Source organism: Camelina sativa, chromosome 6 (assembly GCF_030686135.1).
Source record: "Camelina sativa cultivar CO46 ecotype springtype chromosome 6, ASM3068613v1".
In the NCBI taxonomy this organism is placed as follows: Eukaryota; Viridiplantae; Streptophyta; class Magnoliopsida; order Brassicales; family Brassicaceae; genus Camelina; species Camelina sativa.
Genome location: NC_141885.1, coordinates 25,913,274 through 25,931,668, shown reverse-complemented (window position 1 = coordinate 25,931,668; position 18,395 = coordinate 25,913,274). Strand labels below are relative to the sequence as shown.

At 33.6% G+C, this 18,395-nt stretch overlaps 5 protein-coding genes across 7 annotated transcripts; 3 read left to right on the top strand and 2 right to left on the bottom strand.

Moving 5' to 3' along the window:
- Window positions 1-2,996: 2,996 nt before the first annotated feature.
- Window positions 2,997-4,652, bottom strand: LOC104793138 (uncharacterized). Of its 3 annotated transcripts, none has more exons than XM_010519429.3 (2): window positions 4,390-4,652; window positions 2,997-3,654 (listed from the first exon to the last, which is right to left on the bottom strand). In XM_010519429.3, exon 2 carries the CDS (start codon window positions 3,615-3,617, stop codon window positions 3,180-3,182), a length of 438 nt encoding a protein of 145 aa, XP_010517731.1. In that variant the 5' UTR covers window positions 3,618-3,654; window positions 4,390-4,652; the 3' UTR covers window positions 2,997-3,179. The 3 variants fall into 3 exon arrangements, with proteins under 3 accessions (XP_010517731.1, XP_010517732.1, XP_010517733.1); XM_010519430.3 differs by having other exon boundaries at window positions 4,057-4,639; XM_010519431.3 differs by having other exon boundaries at window positions 4,265-4,631.
- Window positions 4,653-5,674: 1,022 nt separating this feature from the next.
- Window positions 5,675-6,376, top strand: LOC104793137 (uncharacterized). Its single transcript, XM_010519428.3, has one exon. The coding sequence runs from the start codon at window positions 5,749-5,751 to the stop codon at window positions 6,244-6,246; it is 498 nt and encodes a 165-aa protein (XP_010517730.1). The 5' UTR covers window positions 5,675-5,748; the 3' UTR covers window positions 6,247-6,376.
- A 197-nt stretch (window positions 6,377-6,573) lies between these two features.
- LOC104793135 (BRAP2 RING ZnF UBP domain-containing protein 1) lies at window positions 6,574-9,489 on the top strand. The gene is made up of 10 exons (XM_010519426.3): window positions 6,574-7,120; window positions 7,238-7,346; window positions 7,429-7,543; window positions 7,646-7,743; window positions 7,949-8,055; window positions 8,177-8,426; window positions 8,532-8,585; window positions 8,690-8,833; window positions 8,929-9,048; window positions 9,136-9,489. Exons 1-10 carry the CDS (start codon window positions 6,807-6,809, stop codon window positions 9,292-9,294), a joined length of 1,470 nt encoding a protein of 489 aa, XP_010517728.2. The 5' UTR covers window positions 6,574-6,806; the 3' UTR covers window positions 9,295-9,489.
- A 435-nt stretch (window positions 9,490-9,924) lies between these two features.
- Window positions 9,925-10,491, top strand: LOC147943002 (uncharacterized). The gene has a single exon (XM_087456258.1). It carries the CDS (start codon window positions 9,925-9,927, stop codon window positions 10,489-10,491), a length of 567 nt encoding a protein of 188 aa, XP_087312384.1.
- A 254-nt stretch (window positions 10,492-10,745) lies between these two features.
- Window positions 10,746-12,247, bottom strand: LOC104793133 (uncharacterized). The gene has a single exon (XM_010519424.2). It carries the CDS (start codon window positions 11,840-11,842, stop codon window positions 10,859-10,861), a length of 984 nt encoding a protein of 327 aa, XP_010517726.1. The 5' UTR covers window positions 11,843-12,247; the 3' UTR covers window positions 10,746-10,858.
- Between the last annotated feature and the right edge of the window lie 6,148 nt (window positions 12,248-18,395).

Genomic DNA, 18,395 nt, shown 5'->3' with positions numbered 1-18,395 from the left:
TTATATTCAAATATGAAGGAACTGTTTTTTTTTGTCAACAAAGGAACTGTTCTTTAATAGATTTCAAAGATATATACAAATGTAAATACAATTTTATTTTGTCATGTGAAAATTATGAATTCTTAAACCCTATTTATAAGAAAAATTGGACTTGGCATTCATCTAGATGGCGTCAGTCGAGATGATTATGACAAAAGCAGTTATAAAATCAGTTCAAGTTTTTAAATAGCTTAAACAATACTTTTAGTTGTTATAAACATGATCAGTCATGCAAAAGAACCATGCTTTCATACCTCGAGTTTTTTAAGCTATTTTTTTCTCGATACTAACCCAAAAAAAAACACAATTTTGTTTAGGTAGATATTCCAAATTTGTCCAATTACGTTATATTGATATCGTCGTTATGATGAGTAAGGAGATCAACACCAAATGTATGGTTTCTGGCGTTAAAATATGTAAAGCTTGTTAAGATACTAAAGGATGGAATGTTAACTTCCATAATCGATGTACGAAACTCTAAGATCTCAAGAGAAACTCTAATTAAGATCTCAAGATAAACTCTAAGATCCAGAAGCCTCATGACAATCATAGTTTTTGTAACATAGAATATAATAATATGTAATTGCCTTATATATAAGCAGCCTCAGCCCTCAGGTCCCAAGATAAGAAAAGATTCTTCTTCGTATATAGCTTGGATTGATTGACTAATGCTAGTATAAACTTTCAAAACTAAACTTTTTTTGTTTCGCAGCACCACAACCAGCTGTTGTAATATCAACATTTTCTTTTGGAAGATTAAAAAGGAAAAACTCACCACCAACTTTGTTTATCTCGAATATATCAAATTATCACCAAGTACTTCATATATACAATCGACTAACCCATGATGGAGGTTTATGTTATGATAAAATGGAATCACTTACAAAAAAAATAGTCAATATATCTGCTATATATGATAAAAACGATCGTCATTAGCCAAACAAAATCCATACATATTTATGCAGAAACAAGTAAATTTTTTGTCCAATCCTGTTTTAAAAATCGCTTAAGAACATTGTATGTTTTTTGTGTATCTTGCCTACAATCAGTTGGAGTCACACTCGTTTACGAGAAATTGTAGAATCCTCGTAAAAAATATCCACCAATTTATAGACATATGTGTAACCATGTTTAACCCATTTGCATAGTTTGTTATTTTTCTTCATAGATACTTTTATTCGTAGACTCTTTTGTACCGGTTTGGATAACTTCAACCCGTGACTATTAGAAATCTTCTATTGCGTTTATTGAAAGAAAAAAACCCTAAACTTTTATTGATCTTGTCCAAGGGATTTTAGGTATAAAATTTTGGATTTTATGTGTTTTGTAAAGAGTCCTAGTTGGGTGGTACTCTTTAATGTTTGGATATCCATAATAAACCGTGATGGTGACGGGTCATGTGTGATGTAAGGTTTTTTGGGTCATGTGTGATGTAGTAAATTTAGTTTTAGTATATTTTGAAAGCATATATTATATGCATGCCACCAGGGAGCAATATTTTCAGGCTCATGCATAGGACATCCAACTTTACAAATTTTGATAATCTGATATTGCTTTGTACTTAAAATAACAGAAACGTGTTAGTTTAAAAATACTATCTTCCCATAGATTCTATACTCTCAGCATTGGGAACCAAAAGGAAACTGCCGAGGAGTTCAGAGTTCTATAAATAGATGGTTGCTACACTGTAGTAGTTAAAGAGCAACGAACATGATAAAAGAAGAATACTAGTGAATTTTAAAATTTATAATGATTGAAAAAAATGTTAAAATATTAAAGACTGAAATGTGAGCAGTACAGTTTTTGGAACACAACAAAAGATGTGACACTTCAAGGGAACTAGTTGGTGTCGGCAGATGTGCAAGCAACCCTATAAATGAATTCAGTACTCTATTTTTGTTTGTTAAACCTCTTTCTCATGTGTTTGTTTATGAGCGAATTACATAACCAAAATGTTTTTACTATTATCATTTTGGCGTTCAATTTGTTTGTTGTTTTCTGCAAATTAAAGCCAAATTTTTAGCTTTATTTTGGGTTTTATTTTTTATTTTTTAAACTTACAATATCCAAAGTAAGATCTTTCTTGATTTTCGTTATAATAAAAAGTATGAAAAGTTCAATCGTAGTCATAGACATCATCCATCCATCAGAGTCTGTGTAAACTGTAATCTACTAATATATAGTAATATTATATAGGTTTAGGTTTGATTTGTTCTTTTTGCTTAGCTTTATTTAGTGAAAGTGGTTTCCACTTGTTTGGCTGCATTGGTTAGACCCTGAAACTAAAGACCTGATCTCCCTAAGCCTGCCTGACTAGTTTTTACAATTACGTCATCAAAACGTCTAGGCTCTATCTGAATAACAAAGACATTTTGAGAAACTATGATGATTTATGTTTATGCCGTCAAATATGACGAACACATACTTGTTAGAAAAATTCTTCTTCTTATTATTATTCTATTAATTAGTTGCATGAAAGTGGGGGAAAACTTGGGTTATATTTGGACCTGGGTTTAAATTTCTTTAGAAATACTATATGATTAATAGATTTTGCCATTTTTCAATGAAAACTATTTATAGTTTATTAATCTAAAGTTTTAATACCAAAAGTCAAATCTAATAATCATATAATTTGACCAACCTTTGAAGTACTATAATAACACTCTTGTCACTTTTCACCTCTCAGCTCTCACCTCTCACCTCTCAACTCTCAGCTCTCACCTCTCTTCCCTTAACGGCTTCACTGTAATATTTTGCCTAACTGACGTACACAATTTTACAATTATAGCATCTTCACAATCATGTGAAATTTGAAGATACAAGATTAGAGAGGATCTCTCTCTCTCTCTCTCTCTCTCTCTCTCTCTCTCTCTCTCTCTCTCTTCCAAATTCATGTGTTACAGGATCATCCTTGGACACACAAATGTCATAAACCAAACAGACAAAGAGAGAAGAAAAATTTAAAGAGAGAATGCAAATTGATGCTTTTGACTCATAATTCACCAAAGGAGATCCGATCCTAAAGTTGTCAACTTCAAAATAACTTGTAAGAAAAGCAAAAACAACAAGAAGGAAGAAGAAGGTTTCTTGAAGTTAATTTGTCATCCTGGTCTCGTGAAGTCTGTTCACAAGAAGGTTTCTCAAACTCCATTACATTCTACAACAGCTTCAGCAGCTCGTCTCGGTTTGCTTTTTCTCCGGCTTCCATTTTGTCTAAAGCCAATAGACGTAGTAGATTTCATGGAATCATCAGTGCTTGACTTTGATCCTAACCCATTCTCTTCTTCAGTTACATCTGTATTGCCTCCATTAGATATCTTCCTCCTTTTCTCCTTCTTCAAATCTTTACTCGTTACAGAACCATCATCAGTTTCTTCTTCTTCATCATCTTCTATCTTCTCTACCACCATCTCTTCAACTTCTTCTTCTTCTTCCTCCTCTTCTTCGAAGTCATCTTTCATCGGCTTCTGTGGCCTTCCTCTTCTCCTGTAAGCTGGAATCTTCTCTTCTTCACCGCTCCCACGATCTTCCCGAGCAGATGCATTCTGCTTCTTCCCTTTCCCTCTACCTCTTCTCATAGTCTATGAACCCCAAAAGCTACTACACAATCTAGAACTGCAAGCACAACATTTTAAACCAGCTCTTTAATTCGAACACAATCACTATGTCGTTTTCCATCTATATCCAGATTAAACAAAGAATCAATCAGGTTAACATTACACAAGAACATGAACACAAGATTCCTTTCTTTCTCGTTCAACATATAACAACAATTGCATTTCTTACCAAACTGTTCCAAACCTAAACTAGCAACAAACTGAAATATACAGAAGCCTAAAATCTTTCACTTGATTTCAATCTCAATATATCCATGAAATTTCATTGCATGAGAGCAATCAAATAAGACAACAACAAAGAAAACCTGGTTTGGTAAGTCTGTTACCAATCTCATTAAGTACAAGTAAACAAGAACAATCAAACTTAACAATAATGCAAAGCTGTATGAATACTACTAACCTATGTGTTATCAGAATCTCTGACACACGAACCAGATGAATAAATATGGTTTCTTTCTTTCTTGGGTACTTAGACAAAGGAACTCTTTTGTCTTCTTGAGTTTCTTTCAATCAATCTACATCTACTTTTAAAAAGAATCACTTATCTCTAACAAACACAGAGTAGGAGGAAACAGAGGATATAACACAGAGATCAGAGAAACACCCACCACTGAGGAGACTCTTTTATAAAAGTGATCACAGAGAGAGAGAGAGAGAGAGAGAGAGAGATCTAAAGATAGAAGAAAAGAGAGTTTTTGGGTTTTGGCAGAGTAAGTGAGTAGCACACACTTACCATACCCATACCACTGACCATGATCCTATAAACCAAAGCCGTCCATTGGCCGATGGATCTTCTTTAGCCCCGTTGAAGATGGGATTCGGATTTTCTCGCATTCTAACTAATCACACGCGCTTTTATCTGCACGTCATTCTCACCCCCACACACACTTAGGCAGTAGGCACCTAGGCTCTTACTGCTGCTACTCGAACTCGAACCGTCGTCTCCTCTCTCTGTGGTCTGTGGATAAGAATGATGACAGCTCAACAGCAACAGCATTGAGGGTTTTTGTATATATGGGCCTTTCCTATCTTCATTATGGGCCGAACTCAAAGCCCAGATAAGGCTTTCTCTTCTTACTTTATAAGTAGTTTATATGAAGAAGAAAAAATATGTCTTATATACGTATTAATTCGAATCGAGCCAAACAAAAAGAAAAAAAAAACTAATAACTCGATCATATGATGAACTCAGTTACATGAAAGAGTTGTATTGAATTGAACTACTACTTCAACACTTTTAAGTTTAAGCACATCATTGGTGATGGATGCATGTTCAAATGATTGAGGTTTGAAATAAGTGGTGATGTGTAAATTAAATGATTTTAGTCTCTAGACAATAGTAGTATTTGCCTTGGAGTAAAAGTTAACCACTCTTCAACGAATTGAATCAATCCAACTGCTTCTCCCTTTTAACTCTTTTTAGCCAATAAATCTTCATTTTATTCACGTTATATATGATATGCCAAAGCTACACGTAAAACAATAACTTGTGATTTTATGTACGATATATAGCTGTCTTGGTTTTCTTTCTCATAGTTGTATGATGTAAAGATCAAAACTTTTTAGATCTTTTTATCATAAAAAAAAAAAAAAGGATTAAGAAGCTTAGAGTTAAAAGGAGTATAATATGGTACGGTGGTTTCGTTCTATTACCTCATGTCAAGAAATTACATATATTTTCATTCATAGCGATTATTAGTCTATCAAATTGGCAGTATGCAAATTGTTGGGAAGACCTAATATAAAAATTAAGGAGGGGGCAGTTGCAAGTTGTTTAAATTTTGAAACCAACTCTTTATGACGATTGTGTCATCTCTAGATTCTCCTCACTCACACGTACCTTAGTAAATTTTTTGAAGAAAGAAGACTTTAACTTTATTTTCTTCTAAAAACCACGCAACAAAGTTAAAGGAATTGTGTACATTAGCTTTTCAAGACAAACGATTATGTCCGATTCATATAAGTAAATAACAGGGACTTGTAAGGTTATAAACGTCAACAAAATCCCTTATACATAATCGAGGTATTGACGATTAAAGCACACAGAAGAAGAGTGTGAGATAGTCTCTCTATCTAGAGTTGTCGTTGAGTCATGCAGCTCAAGAGGTCTTCATCTTCTTCACCCTCCATGAAACTCAAAACCCTATTCTTAAACCTTATCACGCACTCTCTTTATCGTCTTTTACGGTATCTCTCCAGAGCCAAATCCATTCTTATCGAGATATCTAAACACAACAAGAAGAGGTTGTTCATGATGATGTTTTATTCAACAAAGTCATCCATAAATCAACACAACATCTTCTTCGGATCCTCCAATATAGTCCCTGACCCTGAACCTTTCCCATTATCTCTTCATGGTCATGAAGATGAAGAAGATAATCATGAGTCTCAGTACCTCGAGTGGCTAGAAGAGAGGGTTGATGGGAACATTAACATTAATGGCGGTCATAGTAATGAGGAGGGAGATGTTGGTGATGATGATATTGATCATTTGGCAGATATGTTCATCGCGAGGTGTCATGAGAAGTTTTTGCTGGAGAAGGTTGAATCTTACAGAAGATTCCAAGAAATGCTGGCGAGGAGTTTGTGAGAATTGGAAACAAGAGCGACGACTAAGAGTTTGTTTTTATTTTGTTTCATTTTGGAGGAGGCCTAGATGCAAAGAGAATCAAGCCTATATACATCTTCTGAATGTTTCTAACAAAGTCCATAAGTGCATATATATATATATATATATATATATAGGATGAGTATAGACGATGAGACTTGTTGCAATGATGTAAGCCGATCTATTAAATTAATTACATACATCACATTGATTTATATAGTTACATCAAACAAAAACCTCTGTTTGGTGAATCGACTCTGTTCTTCTCCTGGGCTCTTCTTTATAAGCTAATAAAACGTTACCATCGATGACCATGAAGATTCTTAAAGACTTAAAAAAAGTTAAAAACAAAAAGTTAACGGACGATTAAGCCGAAGTTAATATTGGGCCAATGAAGCCGCCAAAGGCCCGTTATGAAAAGCAAAAAAAAAAACCCAAAAAAGTAAAAGATCCCAAAACCAGAAGAAGAGGAAGAAGAAGCATCGTCTCGTTTCTTGTCTCTGAGTAGCTTTCGTTGTGGATCTCTTTCCCGCTTTGTAGCGATGTTCATCCTCAGAGTTCATTCAGTTGACTTGGAGCGACCAATCTCCATTGAAGAAGAAGACTCAGGTTTCACCTACGCATCGAAGAGAGCTCAGCCTCCTCTTAAACTCATACAACCATCATCTCTCAAAATCACCCAACGCAAAGGTCTGATCCATCTCTACCGGAACTCTTCTCACAGCTCCCTCCCTAACCTTAGCTCCCGATCCACCACTCTCTTCATCGTCGCTGTTCCCAATTACTTTTCCTCCCTCGATTTCATCCGATTCTGCGATTCCCGCATCGCTAATGTCTCCGAGATCCTCTTCATCAGGTTCGTCGAACGCTCCATTTCTCCGATTGCTTGATTTGATTTTTGAGGACTAGTATGATTATGGTTCTGATTGTTGCTGGTACGTGTCTGATTTTGGTGATTCTTGGGAATTATTAGGAACGATGGAATGGAAGATCGATATAGTGTTCTTGTCACGCTTACTGATCAATCTGCAGCAGATGGATTCCACAGTGATCTGAATGGGAAAAAATTTGCACCTTCTGAGGTATATAATATGGAGCTTATTATCGTTTTTTCTTTTCTTTGTGTGTTCATTGTAGTGTAAAGTAACGTTTATTGGGTTTTAGGCTGAGGTTTGCCACATTCTTTATGTGATTTCGGTGGAACACACGGAATTTGGTGAGGTTGCTGCAGAAGCACCTGCTGGATTTACAGAGTTACCTACTTGCCCAATATGTCTTGGTGAGTTGTGCTAAAGAATACGATTTCTATGTTGTTTTACTGCGTATTATTTAAGTATTTTTTTTAACTCACGTTGCAATATTTGGACTTTGACTCATGTAGAGAGACTAGATCCCGACACCAGTGGTATAGTCAGCACTCTTTGTGATCACTCGTTTCAGTGTTCTTGCACTTCTAAATGGACTTATCTGTCCTGTCAGGTCAGTGGTTCTCTCTTTCAGTGTATTTTCAGTTTATATGGTGGGTTGGTGTTGCATTCACGATGGTCATTAATTTGTAGTGTTTGCTTAGCTATATACTCTGCAGCTTTAATCTTTTGCATATATTTGGTGTAAAATGAATCAGATTCATCTAATTTTTAACAATACCTTACATGTTTTACCATATGCTCATTTTCGTTTGTAGGTTTGTCGATTGTGTCAACAACCAGATGAGATATTAAGCTGTTCTATATGTGGGAAAACAGAGAACGTTTGGGCATGCCTTGTCTGTGGCTTCTTAGGTTGTGGAAGGTAATGCTTAGTTTGCGTTTCCAGTGCAATAAGATTTTAGATAACCTGATATTATAGCCACATCTGTATCTTCTCATAGTTGGAAATTTTATTCACAGTGGATTGTGTTTTTCAATTGTAGATACAAGGAAGGGCATTCAATCAGGCACTGGAAAGAAACGCATCACTGCTATTCTCTTGATTTGCGAACACAACAAATCTGGGATTATGTTGGTGATAGCTATGTTCATCGGTTAAACCATTCAAGAATTGATGGAAAGTCAGTAGAGATGAACACCCGTTGTCTATCACATGAAGGGGAGTGTGGTCTCTGTGAGTGTAGTGAGGATACAGGAATTAGCGGAGCCATCTACAACAGCAAAGTTGATTCAGTACGATATCGAATCACCCTTTGTCTTATCTTTTTACTGGAAAATGCATCAGTTTGTCTCAGTGGTTGTAAATTTTATTATCTGACTAAGTTTTTTGTGGAACAGATTGTAAGCGAGTATAATGACCTTCTTGCAAGTCAACTGAAGGGACAGCGACAGGCAAGTGGTTCTTCTGATGTTTGTTTCATTCTCTTCTTATTTATGAACAAACTTAATAGAGGATGAAGTTGTAGCCACCTAATGGTATATTGATGGTTTTGCAGTACTATGAATCTCTCATTGTTGAGGCGAGAAGCAAGCAGGAAGCTAACATCGCCGAAGCAGTTGAGCAGATTGTTGTGAACAAGATGCATGAGCTTCAGAAAGAGATTGAAAAATGTGAAGAGGAAAAAATTGGTATCACGGAGGTAAGAATCTCTCTGCCTTGTTCTCTTTTTCGATCATTATTCCATTATTGACTATGAGCTGATTACGCTGCAAACTATTAATATTTGGGTTTCAGGTTAATAAAAAACTTATAAAAGAGCAGGATACTTGGCGGAAGAAGGCCAAGGAGATAGAAGAGAGGGGAGCTGTATTGCTAGGATCAAAAGATGAGATGATAGTTGATCTTGGAGAACAGGTAAGCTTCTATAACTCATTGAGGTTTGCTATTAACATTTCACGAGTGGTAGTATGACCTGACCTGATTAATTATGGACTTGTACAGATAAGAGATATTACATTTTTCATTGAAGCCCAGAAAACCGTAAAGAAGATGTCATCTGATTCGGATGGTATACGGGAAGGAACCGTCTTACCAGTGCCTGTCAAAGATGAGCCAGTTTCCTCAGTTAGAAGGCAGAAGAAGTCAAACCGGAGAAAGTAAATAGTAGATTTGTGATGCTTTTTAGGTTTAGGATTTACTTGGGTTTTTAGTAATATACCAAATTGAACTATATAAAGCTAAAGGTTTGAATTTGATTACTAATCTTTGATAAATCAGAAACAAAACGTATCTATCTTAGTACATTGTATATACTGGATCCACTAATGTTTTATGTGATTGGAAAGTTCAACTGAATTCAGTTCTCTGTTTTAATTTTTTTTCCAGTGTTCCATTATGCAGGATCATTCTTACTGTAAAATTGTAGCTTGACCAATTGATAAGTCTTTACCCTGAGATATATCCCACGAAGATATCAATCAATTACCTTATAAACAAACTAATGTATGAATGCCGTATAAGTAAAGTAATAGGGACTATAAAATGTTAAGAAAATGGAACAAATATATACACTTGACAGAAGAAGCTCTCCAATTAAAATGATTACAATCTACACTTGCCCATATACACGAGATGAATAAACTATAGAATATTGACAAATATATTCATTGCCTAAACAAGAGATATGAGATAATATGATCTCAATCCTGGTTTACAATGCTTTATAAATTGCTGATCAATGCACACCAAAAAATAACCGAGTAAAGGAGTCTTTAAACTCGTGGTTAAGTCATGCAGCCGAAATGGTCATCATCTTCTTCATCAACCTCTGCCAAACTCAAAACTCTATTCCTAAATCTCATTACCGATATAGCAAAAAAGAGAGACATCATCAAAGATATACCAAAAAAGAAGAAGCTCATTAAAGACTCTCTTTACCGTATCTTACAGTCTCTATCAAGTGCCAAATCCATTATGAAAGGCGTATCTAAGCTCAACAAGAAGAGGTTACTAAGGATGATGTTTCACCTAACAACAAAGTCATCCAAAAAAAACCATCGCAACAGGTTCTTCCTTGAATCCTCTACCGTTGTCGACCCTTTCTCTTTCTCTCTTCGTGGTTATCAAGATGAGGATTATCATAATCATGATCGTTACCTCGAGTGGGTAGAAGAGAGGGTTGATGATGAGTATAACAACATCGATGATGATCATACTGTTGAGGAGAGAGATGTTGATGATGATGATGATATTAATCGTTTGGCTGATAGGTTCATCGCGAAGTGCCATGAGAGGTTCTTGCTGGAGAAGGTTGAATCTTTCAGGAGGTACGAAGAAATGTTGTTGAGAGGTTCGTGAGAATCGAAAAATAAGAACGACGACAAAGATCATTTTTTATTTATTTTGTTTAAAAAAATAATCCCTTTTTTGATGGATTTCTTAGAACTTTGTTTTCGTAAGATTATTACTTTATTTTGTTTTAAGAAGTAATCCTTTTTTTGATGGATATCTTAGAACTTGTTTTTGGTAAGAAATTAAACTCGTTACCATTTTGATGTACTAGTTCAAATCTATTACCAATCATTATATTATACTATGTTTTTAATTATCTGTTTCCGTAAGCATAACAATATTTATTATATAAAGGCATGGAAACAATATATATTGCTATAATCATAACAAATAAGTATTATTCAAAAAACATATATATATTCACAAAGTCCTTTCAAGCTTTCTTCAGTTCCTCCGCAGCGACATTTTTCTTCCCGCCATAATCAGTCGTCTTTCTCTTCCCGCAATCCATCGGCGCCGGCGGGAATGGCCGGACATTTATTATCTCTTGCCGGAGATCATCCACGGATCTCTTCAACTGTGAATTCTCCGTTCGAAGCTCCTCCATATGCCGTCTCACAGCCAAACAAGCCTCAGCCACGTCAGCACTTCCTCCAGGTAAACCAGAACCGGAAACCTGACCCGGTTTATTCGTTGGTTCAGCATTCGAGCCGTCCACGTGTTCGATTGCGATTTTATTCATAACCAAGAAAGGGATTCTCCTAAGCGAAATCTCAGCCGTCGGATGAAAACCAAAACCATGCTTGATCAACGTCGGAACCTTAATTCCCCATCGGAAATTCACGACGGCGCGTCCTCTCAACGGGAAAGACGTCCTCGCCGCGACATCGACACCGGAGATCAATCCAGCGATATCTCCAGCACATGCCGAAGGCAGAACGGTGACTCTTTTATATGCTCCGGCGTAGCCGCCGTTAACTGCCGGAACATCAATAGACGAATCCTCCTCCGACACAGATCCGTTCATCGATTTGAAGAGAGATGAGGAGGAAGAGGACGAGTGTGATTTTTTAATGGAGAAATCGCCGAACCGAGGTTTGAAGTGAAGCATGAAGCTAGGATTACCTTTTCCGACGAGATTGAACTCGGCGGTCATGAGCATGGAGCTAGAGATCGGCGAACCGAAAGATCCGGTACCGGTTTTGACGATAACCGAGAACGGGTTCCACGTGTCGTTGGGACGGTAAGCGATTTTGAAAGATGGACCAGATTCGAAGAAGGTAGAGAGATTGAGAGTGAGCTCCTTTGATTCACCGGCGACGATACCTGATTGAAACGGTAATCCTAAAAGACTCAAAGGGACCTTAGCTTTCAGAATCGGCTTCTGCTCTTCCCGGAGCTTCATCGACGCTTTCATCTACTTCTTCGAAAAAGTTCGATTCCGATTTAAGAGACTCAGGAGAGTGCAAGTGATGATAGGAGGAGTGAGGGGGCAGGGAGATATATGTCAGGCGGAGAAATCGCTAGTTTTGTTTTGGCTGGACATAATCAGTAATCACATGTAGCACCATCCATGGAGGATGTGGTTTCTCAATTTGCCCTTTGTGTTTATATACAAAGAATAACATAAGTCTAATGGTTCGTTTGGTAATATTGGCGAAGATCACGAGGCCAAAAGATAAGCTCAGTGGGGTTTTATTACCATTTACCAGTAGTTACGTGTTTGAAGGAGAGACAGTTCACACAATCCAAGTCTTGTTTTTAGTTTGGTCGTTTCTCTTTTTTTGTGTGACTGTGTCCCACATCTGATATTCAAATGTTTGTACAATTTGTGGATAATTTTTTTTAAAAATTATATCCTAGGCTAAAAGACATGAGACGATTAGCGTTAAGATATATGAGGTGAAGATGATGGACAAGCCCATATAGGCCCACGATTACGTTGTTAGGTCACAATTAATGATTTGAAAATTTGCAAATTCATATTCACCATTACTATTGAAAAGACTTTTTTTTTTTTTAAGTTTGTGAACTCTTTTAGTAATTTTAAGGTAAATCATGGTTTTATGTGAGATTGCACATAATTTTATTAACAAATCTCAAATCATCACAACTTACCTAATTCACTAAAATTCATCAAAATCTTGTATATAACTTTCATTAAAACTCAAATCCTCACAAATATTTTAGTTCAATATTGGTGCACTGGCTTGATCCCCTAACATTCACTAAATTCCTTCTCAATGGGAAAACACCATAGCGCTTTCATCAAAGTCCAGCCCCCTGCAAAATGAATTAAACCACAAACTTAAAAAATGTAGAGAATCAAACACAAACTTAGAGGAGCTTATTCAAATCAGAAAGAGATAAAGTTTATTCAAAACCCAACCCAAACTTCTTACCGCCAACGCTTTAGACGAGTTTCCTACTGTCAAAATCAAAGTACAATTCTGTGATTTTGATTCGGACACTCCAGCTTCTTGGGCATCGTCCAGCTTGTCAAATGTAGATTTTGGGAGAGAGATCCACTCTTTACCTCTCTTTTTATTTGGACCCATGATGATTTGCATAAGAGGAGATGAAACTAAATCGATTTCAATTTAGGGTTTATTTCAATTTAGGATTTATTTAGGATTGCAATCGATTTCAATTTAGGGGTTATTTAATCGGGTCTGGGGCCAGGTCCTGTATCCGGTATCCGATAGTTATTTAGATTGACATTATGTAAAGAACCGGTTATACCGGGTATACTTTACTACATCCTCTATATAATAAAACGGAAGTACACAACAATATTTTGCATACTATATAATTTAAATAAGTTGGTTACAAATAGATTATAGATTGAGTTTTATATTATTTGTATAGTCTGGATTTATTGTTTCTAAAAATATTAAAGAAAATATTCTAAAGAATCATTTGATATCATCTAACTTTCCATATTAATTTCCTTCATTAAATTATTCATCAAATAAAATCCTTTGATATCTAACTTCACATAATAATTTTTTAATTATTATTATAATTCACCTCTCATTTTTATATATGAGTCTATTTTGTAAAACAAATAAATTATCATATTATTTATTATAATTAAAAAATAGTTTTATTTCCGGATATACCATAAGTTGAATTTTTAAAGACAAATATAAATGATTCAATCTATAAAATATTCAATTTTTTTTAATATTATTCTTTAAAAATAATATCTATTGAATTACAAATTTTACTGAGTGACGGGTCAAAATTTTAATATTTAAATTTAATTTCATACTTTTTTTTTGAATTTTATAATTTTATATAATATAATAAAATTTAAATATTTTTTTTGAAATATTTTTAAAATATTGAAAATTGATATTAAAAAAATTGGTTTGTTGTAACAATGTCAATAATATGTCACTATAATATATTAATATGAAAGAATTTCAAAAAACCAAATATATTAAAACAAAAAGTATAACAATATATTAAATTACTCGTAATATAATAACTCGCTTTTAAAAAATTAAATTCACAAAAATATGTCTTATAATGACATTCAAGTCATGAGGTAGAATATACATTGTTGAAATAACTTCACGTGCATAAACTAATACAACATATTAAAATTTTATTTTAAAATAGAAAATATACAAAATTTTGTATAAAATAAAATTTAACTAGTGTTTTAGCACGGATACTTATCTAGAATCATTAACAATATAAAATTTACAAAATAAGAGTCTTTTTCAAGTCATTATATTTAGTATATAATTTTATTGTATAATATTTTGTCCAAAAAAACTTTTAAAAACAATCACATATATTATATTTTATAAAAAAAATTACAATATAAATAAAAAAAATGTTAATCCGTACTAGATGTTAATCCAGTACTTGTATATTACAGCAGCAAGCTAACAGAACATTTTATGATTATTACGAGTTCTAATTCTTAATCATATTCTTCTCTGGTTTGTATTTTTAGGGCCTGACTGGTTCAAACGCTGCGGTTGCGGTTGCGGTTGCGGGAGATTGCGGAAGCGGGCGATTGCGGTTTTAAGCGTTATTAAGCATTTTGAACGACTGGTTTAGCGGTTTAAAATTGGTGCGTTTGCGGGAGGTTTACTACTGGTTGATCAGCGGGTGCAATAGCGGTTGAAACATAATACATGTGATATATAATATATAAATTTTAAAAACACCTATTTTTTTATTAAACTTGATTTATAATTAAAATTTATTAAAAAGGTACTAAAATAATTATTCAAAAAACAAATAAATTTCATATTGAAATACTTATTCCTTTATGCATTTGGCTTTTCACTAAAAATTTAATCAAATAATTTGATAAATGACAAAACATATGCTTTAGATTGTAGATCTTTTCTCTTTTCTCTTAGATCTTGGCTCAGTAGTTTCATCGGTAGGAATAGTCATTTGAGAATTGAGATGAGTCACTGGTGATTTATTTTAATATTTTTTACAATTAATCTTATTTTCTTAAATTTCTGATAAAATATTATATTTATTTAGATTTTTTTAAACTTATGTACGATGTGCCATTAAATTTACATCAAGTTTTTTGGGTTATTGTTAATTGGAATATTATTTAATTCTAATTGTTTATTTTATAATCTCTGCAATCATATTCGTATTTCATTTTTTTCCATCTTTAATGAGTAAAATGGATAGATTGAAGATATAACAAAAAAAATTCATTATCATTGATTTCTTTTAAGTTTTTTTACAAAAAAAAAAAAAAAAAAAAAAAAAAAAATTCAGTCGCAATCGCCCGCAACCGCAAACGCTTACAGGAGACAGCTTTTGAAATTCAGTGGTTTGAAGCGATTGGAAGCGATTTGAAGCGACTGAGAGCGATTTGTGTGATTGGTTCCAATCGCTAGCAACCGCTACCACCCGCAAACGCAGCGTTTGCGGGAGGTAGCAGGAGAACCAGTCACCACCTTAACCCCGGACGTTCGGCAATCTCGGGTTAAACGGATCGAATTATTCGGTTTTGAAAAAATTCAATTTTTGAAAATTTATGCCGAATTGAGCCGAAACTAAATTCGGTTCGGGTCAATCGGTACACGGGTTATTCGGGTCGGTTATCACATTTTAAATCAATTCCGAATTCAAACCGATTTTTTTCTTATTCGATTAATTTGAACCGAATAAACAAAAAAACAAGATAAATGGGCTTAAATCAACAAATAAAATTTTACACAGACCTAAAAAAAACAGGTCAAGACAAGTAAATGGATCTGAAAACAAATCCAATAATGAAAAGCCCAAATGGGCAGATCCATCAAATATTAGGGTTTCGAGAATGAGTTGTGGTTGCGGCCAACGATGACGGTGAAACAATGATGGCGATGTGAGACGGTGAAGATGTGGTTCTTGGGCGTCCACTTTATTACCTAACATCAGCAACACCAAATGAGAATCGATTAAATAAACCAGTAAAAGTAAAATCACCAAACAGCAAAAAAAACAACAGTTAAGATCATAAAACGACAAAGGAAGACAAACATCAACACTAGTACCCTAAAAAAAGTAACAAACCTAGAAGAATAATTCTCCAATCTAATCAGAAGTTATAAAGATATAGGAAGAACTTACATAGTAAAGAAAAAAACATAGAATTAAAGAGAAAGAAAAAGAGCCTACCTATATAAGATTGGAGAAGTGTTGAATAGATGGAGTTTTTGGATCTGAGGAATCGCAAGAGGCAGCCAAAGAAGACAAACAAAACGTATTAGGGTTAATGGGTTATGTTATTAGCCTTATATATGGCTGCGGAATCTCGGTTTAGGTATAACCGATCGGATCCGATTACCAAACCGAACTGAACCGAAATCCGATTGCCAAAATCAATTGCGCCGAACGGTTATATTAAATGTCTTCGGTTTGCGCCGAAAACCGAAAATGTCGGTTGGTTCGGTTCGGTTTGAATGGTTTCTACCGAACGCCCAGGGTGAGTATTTTAATATGTGATAACCATATTATTTAAGAAGCGTAGGTATCAATTGAATCATTAGAAAAAACAGATAAATTAATGGTGGATCCAGAAAATTAATCTGTAACGGGCATATATAATATTATATGTAATTAAAATAATTTTAAATTTATATAATAAGAAATATTAAATAAAAATAATTTATTTTAATACATTTTAAAATATTAAATCCTAAACACCATCTATTTTTTTTTTTGACATAACACTAATTTTCTTCTTTATTTTTTGTTGTCAAACACTAATTTATTTTGATTTCTAAATATACTCTATTACATATCTTGTATAAAATAATTCATTTGCTTAGTTATAAATTAATACTTTTGCAATTTATTCTTGAAAATACGTTTTGAATTTACATTTCTAAAATATCACAGAAAATTAAATTCTATATGAAATAAACTACAAATGAGATGATAAAATGCTTACTAAGTTACTCATTTCATTAATATGTTCTTAATTCAAATGTATCTTTACAGTTTAAAATAATGATATTTTTTATAAAATTAAAATATAGTTACAAGATTAAAATAGAACTGAATGAACCTAATTTATTTGAGAGATGATAAAAAGAATATGTAAAATGCACCAATCATAATGAAGAATAAAAACATGTAGGAAAGAGAAAAACATTTTAAAAAGGACATGACAAGTGGTAAACAAAATAAAACGAAAAAGTTAAAAAAAAAAAAAAAAATCAAATAATCAGATGCAAATAAAGGGATTCGAACTTGGCACATACTATAACGAACAGAGCTAAGGGATCAGTATGAAGTGATAACATAAATAAATTTTAATGTAGTGTGGAGCACATGCCTCCCATGATGTCCTAGATCCGCCTCTGATATGAATCATAATGGTCATCTATGCAGTGTGTTTGGATCATTTCTAGTAGATATGAATCATACAAAATACCCTTCCGTTTCAAAATATAAAATATACTACGTTGTAGTTAAAACATGCATATTAAAAAACAGTTATTTCGAGTTGTGAAAGCTCAGAGGTATGCAAATCAAAATTTCCCTTTTTTATTGTTATTCCACACAAAATCTAATTTTTAATGCTATATATTCGTAAGTGATACGTTTTGAAAGTTTAGATTTTTGGGTTGGCTAGGATTTTTAAAAGGGATATTCTCGAGTAAATCGGATGTTTTCAGGTTTGGGTCCATATATATAGTTCTTGAAATTACTATTGGTAAGAACAATTTTAATTTTTTTTTTGACTTGGACCATAATTATCCTCCCATTTATATATAATCATTTTATCTTTCTTTTCTTGTTTTTTTTTTTCTTTGTCAAACAACTTTGTTTTATTGTTTAAATAGTAAATTTATAATTTTATCTTAGCACATATACCAATCTAAGATCATGGGGTTCACAACCCATACGGTTCTATATGCCACGTTCCGACAGTATCACTTCTTTAGCCGCGCGTGTGCTCCGAATCCAAAAGATAGCACAAACAAAACCCTTTCAATATTGGAGTTTTCAGCTCACTTGTTTTTTTAGCCGTTGTATTTCTTTCATAACTCTCTTCACGTGTAAATCCGACGGCTGTTTTCCGATTTTTAAACTAAAATCAGTTGGCTATTCTTGTTAAAGATCAACTGTTTCCTTGTTGGTTATATGTATATATATTAAAAAGTTCTGCCATATAATTAATTAAATATCTAGAAATGATACTTGTATATATGTCCTCTAACAATTTCCTTGTTTCAAGTTTTTATCAACTAGTGTGTATCTATTAATTATATAGGATGCTACTTGAGAAATAGATGTATATAAACATATACACATGTATTAATATTTTCATTTATATTTGTTGGTGATTATTATTATTATTATTTTTATTTTGTTTTGTTCAAGACAGTATGTATATCTTGTTGAAGATATTATATAGTGTGTTGGATGTGATAAGTACTGTAGAGATTTCGAGATATTGTTACTAATAGGTATTGGAAAATCTA